Raw genomic sequence first — 11,819 nt, forward strand, 5'->3', positions numbered from 1 at the left:
ATTTACAAAATAGAATGTGAATATGGGAGTATTTATATTGGTCAAACTAAAAGAAATCTAAAATACAGATTACAGGAATATGAAAGTTGCGTAAGAAATAATAAAAAAGAAAACTCAGCTATTGCAGAACCTGTAAAAACAACACGACACAAAAGTTTAGGGGAAAAACTACAAATTTAGCTCAACTTCGTAACATTGCAGATTTAGATGTCAGAGAATCAGCAGAAATAATAAAATGTAAAAGAATTATTAAACAGAGATGAAGGACCATCAAGTCAAAGCATTGATATTTGGCATGATGTAATATAAAAGTTGACCAACGAATTATATGAATACAAAAAGCAATGTAATATCACGTGGCGGGAAAAAATTAGTATGTCTTGCAGATAACTCCTGAAAAAGACGTCGAAACATTGTAGATGTAGAGTGTACTTATAAAGTAGAAGTCGTTGATGGCTTCAATTAAGTTTTTAAAATTGTGTAAATATGAAACGTTAGTTTTAATTATTTATTAAATTTTATTGACAAAGGTATTCTAAAAACTAGATTTACTTCCACAGAGTCCCTGAAAATGTTCTGTTTCAAGAGAAAATAAAAACAAATTTAAGAGTAACAAATATTTTTATTTCTTGCTTTTGAAGTTCGTATGTCATTCTGTGTTGTGGCCTACAGAGTGCATAATTCTACTCGTGATTCATGACATGCGCACGTTTTATTTACGTCACGACAGTACAAATTTCAACGTTAAGCGTCCCTTATGTGACCTCATTTTAGTGTCCCTGACTTTCTGACTAACAACAACAACACACTACTGTATAGTGGTGCGAGTGGTTAAAACAAGTGATCCCTCCAGGCGGCCTTTGGTCCCCTTTCGGGCTAATGATATGAAAAAACAAAATAGTTTTGTGTCCACCCTACATTTATGATTTACTAGACAACCCGTGACCCGTTGGGTCACCCACTATTCAGAGGTTATGAAGAATTCGAGTTAATTTCAATCTTGCACTGAAATGAAGGTTTATTTTGAGATAATTTAATTAAATATTTTAATCCATTCATGTTATTCATAATTCAAGAAATAATATTTTATTGTTGATCGGTAGTAAAAGTAAAGACCATTTCATTTTTGAAAAAAGTGAAGTCAGAGTTTTCAGGTATTGTGATGAATTAGTTCATTATGTTTTGGTCTCTCCTATTAAACCTTCTACAAATAAGAAACAGTAACACTTTATTTTTTTTTTCGAATTACCAACCATAACCAAGGCACATTATTGAGAAATTCTTCAAGATCTTGTTTTTGTCATCTTAGCCTTTTATTGAAGATGGGAACATTGAAAGGGAAATAGATTTGAACGAAGAAGTTTCGTAAAGAGCGCGAACGGTAGTGTGAATGATTTTTTGACTGAGAAAATAAGCAAACAAACAAACAATCTCAGAGTTTTAGTAGTATATAAATAGATTCTTCTAGATTTTGTTTTTGTCATCTTACGCCTTTTAATGAAGATGGGAACATTGACAGGGAAATAAGATAATAGACAATGTTCGGCGAGAGGTTTTCGTTTTCGTGAAGATACCCAACTTTGGTGATAAAAATATTACAAACGTTCAAACTGTTAAACAGATTTTCACAGAACATAATCTTTTTGTTACAGCAGACATCTGATTTTGTATCTAAAAGCTTTTTTTACACAGATCCCTGAATTTTGGAGCCATGGGAGTTGTTATGGGACACGAACTGACACATGCATTTGATGATCAAGGTATTTGGTATGATAATTTATGAAAGTATTAATAAATTTTGTACATATCTAAGGAAAACATGAAGTTATTGAGAGTGATTTTATCTTTCTAAACTATTTTACAACGTAGTATAAGCAATATAAGTAGCACTTCTTACACAAAAAATATTAGACAAGTCTTTTTAATAGTACGCAGTTGAAACTCAGTGAAGCCCAGATGTATCTTGAAGAAGATTTACTCCTTTTTTAATTTTGTTTTCTAAATGATAAATGTAGTGATTCAGTTATTCATACCAAACGCCCAGTTGCAAGTTGTTAATCTAGTGTTGCACATGTTGCAGTAGTGAATAAGCTGAATATGTAAAATGTTAACGTCATCCTTAGCATAACGTTTTCTTCTGTAAACTTCCAGAACATTCGTGTAAGATTTTTAAAATCTTACAATTATCAATTCATAAATTATTGATAAACACAGATTAAGAGTTGGAAATACAAGGTTCTCATACTAATATCCAGATCACACAAACAAATGGAATGTTATTGCTTTTAATTTATGATTTCGCACTACACATTGAAAAAATGGTGCCATTGTACCAGTTGAAAACTGTTAGAATATATACTCTTCCGTAACAGAAACCTAATATGTATATTTATTCATGTGTATTCAGAAACAAATTTTAAAACTTTGTGTGCATGTGTTGTGCATTAATCGACATTCATCTCGGGCTGATATACCACATTGGTTACTTCACAGAATTTGTCAATGCTTCTGTATTATCTTTCCTCAATGTCATACTTAAGTGAAGAATAGTGCAGGGATTTGTGTAAATTCGTATGAACTGGAGGTTAATTTCCACTTGAACTTGTGTTGTGAAAATGGTATAGCTAATATGGGATTGTGATATACATTAAGACTTTGATCTGACTTGAGATTGTGATGTAGACACAGTCATGTAGTCACTTGCAATAGTTGTGATTTTCCGTGCTCCAGAAGCCAGAAATTTTGCAACAACATATAGACAGTGACCAAGATCCAAGTTTATATGTTCAATAAATGTATTTTTGTTTGGATTAATATATTATTCTTTCCTTTGTTGTTCAACTTATTCTATGAAATACATTTCTTTCCAAACCACAGACTTTACAGTTACTTGTTGGCTCTTTTATTACTTGTGAATGCTACATACTAAGTTATCAAGATACAATTTTGGCATCATGAGAGCATCTGTTTTTTTCCAAAGTTTATTTTGAATGTGCTTCTTTCCTCTGTTTGACTCGTTGTTTGCTGTTAAGTCTGTAAACCATGATTTGGGAAAGATATTTCCTAAGACGTTGTAGAACTTAATGGCAGAGAGGGGGAAGCTGTAGAAGAGGTGAGGACACAAACAGAGAATACAACAAAGATTATAAGAAGTCATTTTTTGTACAAATGCCTCTTTTCAACCATGGTAAGAACTATGCCTTTGTCTTCAGTTTTACCTTATACTGAAGGATTGCAAAGTGCCTTGATGAAACCCTTTCTGCTTCACCATCTCTACCTTTAATGTATAGATCAGCAGTCAGAAAAGCTGCAACAGCATAGAAGCTGACCAGTTATAAGAGTAAGAACCGAATGTATGTGTTCAATAAAGATTGTATTTTTGTTTGTATGAATGTATTTGAGACTTTTATTTGCAGTTCAACTTATTCTCTGCAAATATATCTTTCAAACCTCCTGTATGCAGGCTTAACACTTACCTGTTGCTTGTGAATGCCACAAACTAAGTTATTAGAATATACATTTGGTGCCATTATTCTGCATCTAAACAGTTTCAGAAGTCAACAAGATTCACCAAGTCTCAACTAAAATGTTGACTGACAGCTCTACTGCTGAAGACACTGCGTGATGTTGGTATGCATTCCCATGAGAGAACATAGCTTCCAATGCCTAAATGCTATTACTAACCCACCTATGCAGTAGTAAATGCCTTCTAGAAGAAACTTGGAGTCTAAGAGACAATCCATCTTTATCAACTGTGTCTTACCAGGTCATTGGATATTACATTTTCCATATCCTGCTGATAGGTGAGAATAATGTTGTAGCAACCTAAGTAATAATGATTACAACAATTACACCTATATTGTGATATTGGTCTTGCCACCAGCTCTTCAAGGGACTGATACACCTTACACTTAGAGGACTGCAATGATGAATGTTTCATTTGTACATATGACATTTTGATTTTTAGTGACACATTTCAGACTACCTATGAGAACCTGAGAATGATATTTCAGTGTAGCGAAGAAACGAGAAAACTCTTTGTTAAGACACATGGGTATACAGTTCTCGTTCACATAGTAAGAAGGTATGGAGAGTTAACTGATCCTATGACGATTGAAGTGGTCAAGAACTGGACTCAGCCTGAGACTAAATGAGAAGACTATTAAAGGTTTGTAACCAATTTCTATAAGACAGATGCACCACATGTCTACACTAAGTAAGACTAATGAGTACTTTGAGGGGACACATGAAGGTTACCAAGCATTCTAGTGTATAAAGCATGTTTTCATCGAAGCACCTGTGTTAGCTTATCCTCATTAAGACTAACCACTCACATCAAATACTGAGGCCAGTGCAGTTGGAATTGGAGTGTAATTGTTACAGATACATAAAAGATTTGAAACATGTAACATTAACAGTTCTTTAACAACAATATTGTACAATAAAGAAGTTTTGTATTAAGTTTTATAATATTTTAACTGGGCTTATAACACAAAAAATCATGTTTTGATACCCGCGGTGGGCAAAGCACAGGTAGCTCCTTGTTTAGCTTTGCACTTAACAACAAACAAAAATAATTACTTAAATTAAATTTTGCTGTCAGAGTATTTTTTCTTCGATAATACTTTGTCCATGTGTAAATGCCATGGCATCGTGCATGTCATTTAAAGGGAATTATTTATGTAAAGCAGAACTATACTAGTTAATAGCATAAACGTTTAGCCATTTAAAGTTAATTGTAAAGGCTTGGGCCTAGGAAGGTATTGAGATAAGTAAGGGATAATTTTATAGCAGTTGACAAGTACTAGGCTTAACCACTCTTTAAATAGGAAATAATAATATACATATTTATTCGGGTATATTGAGATATGTTTTCAAAATATTTCTTGGAAGTGCTGTGTATTTAATTAACGTCATTGTGAACAGGATGTAAGTAATCTTAAACTTTGTTTTAACCCTTGCCTTAGACTAAAGCTAATGTCACGGTGACCATTCCAGAGAGCTTATTTCCGCTTGGCCATGTTTCTGTATCATTATTCCCGTGAGTTATGGGTCATATTCAAGTGAATGGGTTGGGGAGAGGTTTGTTTGAGTTAGTACCACATGAAAATTAATGTCTCTTTGACTATATTAATAATACTTACCACTGACAAGGCAATCTAGGATTATGGAATATCACACTAGAACCTTGGTCTGACTTGAAGGTGTGTAATAAACACAGTCGTACAATCTCTTGTAGAAATAAGCTACGTTCTTCCCTGTTACAACACCCAGAAAAGTTCAAATGGTGTAGAAGTTAGCCAATTACACAAGTAAGAATTAAGCGTGTAGTAAGTGAAATTTATGTTTTTATTTGTACTTATTTATTTCACTTTTTTCTTTGCTGTTCGATCTATTCTCTGTAATACGTTTCCTCTCAAATCTTTCACTTTCACGTGACTTCTGCTGTCGTAACACTGCCCCTTCCTTAGTATTGTTCGTCCTGAACAATATTCACTTACTTTAAACCAATAGAAAATTAACAATAACTTAATTAAATGTACAAAATTTACAAACACAAGATTAAAATTCAACAAAGTATCTTAATTTTACGGGATGTATCTTCTTCCGTACTGGTCTCGGTCTCGTTGGCTTCTGCTTCACGTGGGGTTCACTTGCTCCATCGGGAAATGTTCCGTTATCGGTAACAGTCACATCAGTGGCAGTAACTTCATTAATGGCTTCACTGTTTCCCTTCTCTAAACCGGGTATAGTTTCTTCTTTAACAGTGGCTTTTTCAGGTGACACGTCTTCAGCAGCGTCATTTGTTCCATTGTTAACTTTGTTCCAACTGCAATGTCCTGGACCGTGATAATGCCAAAGCCTGTTGGCATGCACCACCTTTGGCTTACCTCGCTGACCACATTTTATTTGGAAAGTCATGTCTGAGAGACGATCCACAATGTCATATGGGCCTTCCTATGGAGAAGACAACTTAGGAGAGTTCCCTTTTGTCTTCCTGGGATTATACAACCACACCTTGTCTCCTGGTACAAAGTTGACTTCAGTAGATTTCTTATCAAAACATAGCTTCATGGAATCAGCAGACGTTTTCAAGTTTGAACACATTTGATGGTGAATATCATCCATCCTTTCAGATAACTCTTTCACGAACTCTGACACATTTTCAGGCAACTCTTTGTAAGGTGGGAGTTCTGTTATCAGATCCACTGGCAACCGAAGTTCCCGACCAAACATCAGCTTAGCTGGAGTGTATCCAGTGGCTTCATGCTCTGCTGTTCTATAGGTCATCAACAGTGTAGGAAGTAAGACATCCCAGCCATCTTGGCGGCTATTACAAAACATTGCCAATTCCTGTCCAATTGTACTTTTCTACCATCCCATCAGACTGTGGGTGAATTGGCGTTGTCCTGGTCTTTCGTATGCCAAACAACTTGCAGCATTCTTGGAACACAGCTGATTCGAAGTTACGGCCTTGATCTGAATGCAGATCATATGACATACCAAATCTGAAGAAGAAGTCACTAACAGCCGAAGCTACAGTTGTAGCTTCCTGATTTGGTATTGCATATGCCTCAGGCCACTTGGTGAAATAATCCATCACCACACAAATGTTCCTGTTTCCAGCACAAGTTTGGGGCAAAGGACCAGCAATGTCAATGGCTACTCTTTCCATTGGTGCACCAACTTGATATAACTTCATTGGAGCACATCCCTTATGCTTGGGTCTCCTTTTAGCACAACATGTACTGCATGTCCTGCACCATTCTTCCACATCTTGCTTCATACCTATCCAGTAAAATCTCTGTCGTAGGTGAATCAATGTCTTCTTAACTCCGAGATTTCCTCCTGTTAAACTATCATGGGATTGACGCAGCACAACTTTCTCGGTATAGCTGTTTCCCATCTACAGTTTCCCATCTCTGTACAAGAATACCATCTTCAAGCTTCAACTGGTCCCATTGTACCCAATAGTTCTTTGTCACAGGGCTTAAACTTGACACCTTCTCCCAAGCAGGGAGCAAAACACTTGCTTGTAGAAAATAAATTATTGGCTTCAAATCTTGGTCTTTCTCCAGCTCTGATTTAATATCTATACCTGGTTCCTCTTCACCATCATCAACTCCTTAAGTCACTTTGACTTCAGCTTGATGACACCTGGTTAGTTCAATCTCTCAGTCCATCAGCATCTCCATGAGATTTAACAGATGCAGCAACACTTACCGGAATTTGGCCTTTGTTGTTCCCAAATGTCATTTTATCGAAATTAACTACACACTTCCTCGGTAGTAAGTAGTCCAACCCTAATATGCATTGATCTTCAATGTCAGCCAAGTATACTTTGTGTTTGTCCTTCATGCCCATGAGCTCAATAGTTACCCACACTGGTCCCCACAACCTTGCATAATGTCCTGTCACACCACAGAGCTTCTGTATGGCTTCTGGTACTCCTTTGTGATCCAGCATCTTGATACTCACAAGGGTTTGCTGAGATGCAGAATCTATGACAAAGTTGCACTTTTGGCCATCCAGCTTTCCAGTCACGTAGACATTATGTGTTCTTGGCATTTTACACCTAGCTGTTGGGACTTTCACGATTGGGTTTGGTGGGCATCCCTCAACACCAACCACTACTGGTCTCCCAGAGACTGACTTGTTGGTAGCATTCTTCTTACACTGGCTTCTCCTATGCCCTTGCTCTCCACAGTTCCAACAACTTTTCTGGGTAGCAGCCTTTCCTGCTGAGGCATCTTTCCTGTGTTGAAGTTTCCGGCATTGAGCTTTCTTGTGCCCAGGTTTGTTACAGTGCCAGCAAAGTCCCTCAAACTTCTCTGAAAGCTGCCCTTTTCTGGCCTTGAATCCTGATGACTGTACCAACCTTGGTACCTTTGTGCTGGACTTAACATAGGATTCGAATTCAAGGCCATCGCATCCTGCATAGTTGAGGGGTATGCTTGCTTTACTTGTATCATCAGTTGTGGACTGTCCAAGGCATCTACAAATTGATCCCTCAGAACCAATTTGAGGACATTTGGTGGCGCAGTTGGGTAGGCCTTGTGTGCCATTCTTTCCAAATCCTGTGCCAGCTCTTGCAGGCTCTCCCCTTTAGCACGGACTCTCGTCCTAAACCTAGCCCTGTAGACTTTAAACTGATTTTGAGTTCCATACCAGAGCTCTAGAGCAGCTACCAGTGCTCTATAGTTGTGCCTGTCATCAGCTGACAACTGTTCAAGTATTTCCAGTGGTTGTCCCTTCAGGCTCGTTGCCAGGTTCACTGCTTTCTACTACTCTGTCCATCTATTCATTTCTGCCAAGAGCTCAAATTGTGCTCTATATGCTTCCCACAGTGCCTTCCTATCTTCCTTCGTACTAGTTCACCCCTCTTGCTGACACTCATGTCTGGAATGGGATTTCTGACAGCACTGAAGATGTCTGCATTAGGGTTTAACTTCGGAGTCTGGAAGGGGCTCCTTGTTGTCTGAGGCTGATTAGGTCGATGGCTAATATATCCTCCTTATGTAAAAGACAGTAAATCATTCTTTAGTGTATTTAATTCACTTTGAAATTTACTAATGTTTTCCATTTGTATTTCTTGCCACTGTTGTTGAGTTTCCTGAAGTGGCTGCTGACTTTCCTACAACTGCTGGGGACTATCTTTTTGTTTCCTTTCTTGTTCCAGTTGCCACTGCTGTAATCTCTCTTCTTGTTTATTTTCTTTCTCCTCCAACCCCTGCTGTAGTCTCTCTTGTTTATTTTGCTGTTAGAGCTGCCACTGTTGCAGGTTTTCTTGCCACTGCTTTTGTCTCTCTTCTTGTTTCTTTTCCTTTTCCTCCTACAACTGCTGTAATCTCTCTTCTTGTTTCTTTTCTTTTTCCTCCAACAACTGCTGTAATCTCTCTTCTTGTTTATTTTCTTTTTCCTCCAACAACTGCTGTTATCTCTCTTCTTGTTTCTTTTCTTTTTCCTCCAACAACTGCTGTAATCTCTCTTCTTGTTCCTTTTCTCGTTCTTCTTGTTTCTTTTCTTTTTTCCTCCAACAACTCCTGTAATCTCTCTTCTTGTTTCTTTTTTCGTTCTTCTTGTTTCTTTTTTCGTTTTTCTTGTTTCTTTTCTTTTTCCTCCAACCACTGCTATAATTTCTCTTCTTGTTTCTTTTCTCGTTCTTCTTGTTTCTTTTCTTTTTCCTCCAACAACTGCTGTAATCTTTCTTCTTTTTTCTTTTCTTGTTTAATTTCTCGTTCTTCTTGTTTCTTTTGCTGTTCTTGTATTGCTGCCATCAAATCTGCTAAGCTGTAGTTTGATTTTCCATCTGGTTTCCATCTTCTTCTTTTTGTTTCTTTTTTTTCCGTCCCACTCTCTGACACGAATTTGATACGTCTCTGGTCGTTTGTTAATTTCCCGTAAAAATTCTTTCCGAAGAACTTCAGCGATATGAGTCCTTTCTTAAATAAAACTAGTTTATTCTTTCTCAATACAACTTTGCAATACACATAATTCCCACAGTCACTTTAACTTAAACACACGCTATAATTCACAATAATTCACGCACTTTACTTACGGTCACTACTGCTCACTCGAGTCGATTTTCTGTCTCTATATCTCCCTATTTGCCTTTATCTATGCCGTCACTTCTCCCCTGTTTTATTTGCCGGGCTTATATATACAAAAATGGAGGGCGCGTAAAAAAAGACTAAAGTTGCCAGGAACAGACATGATCCTTCTAGAATCTCATGACGTGTTACTAGAGTCACGTGACAATATATTGCTTATATAGAATGAAAGTACGAAACGAAATTAAACATTTAAAAAAATGTAAAAGTTGTGGAAAAAAGAGAGAGCATGACACTCCATCAAGAAAATGTATAGAATTCAATAAAAAAAACGCTGAAGATTAAAGTAATAAGCTTATAATAAAGCTACTTTCTGTGTATTTCATGCAATTGATTTTTTTAAGCGCACGGGTACAAAATTAGCAATGTGCAATGTGTCCACCACGGGAATAAAATCCAGAATATTAGGGTTGTAAGTCCTCAAGCTTACAGCTGAGCCTCTGAGGAACATTATTTTATGCAAAAAAAAGGAAAATGCTACTATATTTTTAGGTCGAGAATATGACAAAAACGGAAACTTGAAGCAGTGGTGGAAAAACAAGACAATTGAAGAATTTAAAGAACGCACACAATGTTTTGTTGACCAGTACTCTTCATTCGTAATTAACGAGGAACACGTAAGTATAAACCTGTTAATGACCCAGTTATAGTTCATTTATGTATGTATATGTTTATTTATAGAAAATTAATACTTAAGCAGTCAAGCAAAATAATATCAAAAAGAAGGACTGCGCTAAATACAGCAAATCCAAACCTGTGATAAATGGCATTTAAATGAATAAAACAAGCCCAAGCAAAAAACCAAAATTAAATTCAAAACACTGCATAAATTATATATATGTACACGCACTATCAATGAACATTTTAATATCACAGTCATTTACTTACCATGTATACAGTATATCAGTTTTAAACATGTTAATATCCCAATTATGTATAGTTTCTATATATATTGTCTACAAACATATTCATATTTCAGTCATTCTTCATTTGCATTTCATAATTGCTAATGGTGTTCCTATCCTAGTTACTAATCAGTTACACTTACAAGCTATAATCATAATATTCAATAATCGTTTATACAAATTTACAAATTAATAATTTATTCTTGTAATTTATCCGGGAGTAAATTTTTAGAACATTTTACGCTACCACTCAATATTCCTGCTTAATGAATAAATAGCCAGTATCCAGTGAAAATTGTTTATTTCCTCGACGTTTTAACTAACATTTCAATTTTCAATTTTTTCCCCTGTTGAGCCTTAACAGTTGGTTGGTTTCTCACAGGCTACTTTTTGTAAGAATAAATGTTCTGTCAACTTCAGTCCACAGGCTCCATGATTATTCCGCTACGAAAATTATTATGTCAGTCCTAAGTATATCCTAACCAGTGGTTAATCTTTCATAAAACTTAGTTTGTCACATCGATAAACCTCAAGTTAGTCCTAGGTTTGTTGCACATAAACGTCAAAAGGCCGTTTAGTCCGAGTCCTAGATATGATAATGTTTATCCCACTTTGAAAGCTAAGTTATTGTTTTTGTTTATGTGTAGCTAACCTAAAAGTTAAGCGGTTGTTTAAGCCCCATGATCCATTTTTGTCCTTCTTAACACAGTTATTTAATGTTTTCAGTTCTTTAAAAAGGTACTTAAAACTTCCTAACTCTTACTTTGGTTTAAAGCCTGTGTTGCGTATGTTCGATAAGTATCAAACTCTCGTAAAAGCTGTTACGAGAAACAAAGCTACTTCAAATCCTCTCGCCACATCAGTAATTTTACATGCAATTTATTCATTTATATGTTGTTCAACATAAGAAACTGAATTGTCAATGATTTCCTAAACGAAAAAAATTTTTTTTTCCATAAAAAGTACACACAATAGTCAAATGTCTTGTGAATTTATGCTAACATTCTGGATGTTATTTTTATATTATTATTTACAGCTAAATGGGAAGCAAACACTGGGAGAAAACATAGCTGACAATGGTGGCCTCAAAGCAGCATTTAACGTAAATACTCTATACCTATGTTCTAGCAGTAGATGTTCTGTTTTCATCGTATTCCTTCATTTTACTATTTTTACTATTATATGTTTACTAAGATCTATGCTCATATTTTATATATATATTTATTTAATGGTAATAAACAAATGTAATATTTATCCAACTATATTGATCAATTAGGATTTTATTATGTGTAGGTGAAGACAA

General features: G+C 35.8%; 1 protein-coding gene across 1 annotated transcript in view; it reads left to right on the forward strand.

The window, feature by feature from the left end:
• The window catches only part of LOC106465884 (endothelin-converting enzyme homolog), a gene marked incomplete at its 5' end in the record, with an annotated part of 45,697 nt that overhangs the window by 23,756 nt on the left and 10,122 nt on the right, over positions 1 to 11,819 (forward strand). The window contains 3 exons of the mRNA XM_013926124.2: positions 1,693 to 1,760; positions 10,104 to 10,228; positions 11,553 to 11,618. Coding sequence (XP_013781578.1) covers positions 1,693 to 1,760; positions 10,104 to 10,228; positions 11,553 to 11,618 — 259 coding nt within the window. The remainder of the gene's footprint in view (positions 1 to 1,692; positions 1,761 to 10,103; positions 10,229 to 11,552; positions 11,619 to 11,819) is intronic.

This window comes from Limulus polyphemus, unplaced genomic scaffold, assembly GCF_000517525.1.
Source record: "Limulus polyphemus unplaced genomic scaffold, Limulus_polyphemus-2.1.2 Scaffold2086, whole genome shotgun sequence".
Classification (NCBI taxonomy): domain Eukaryota; kingdom Metazoa; phylum Arthropoda; class Merostomata; order Xiphosura; family Limulidae; genus Limulus; species Limulus polyphemus.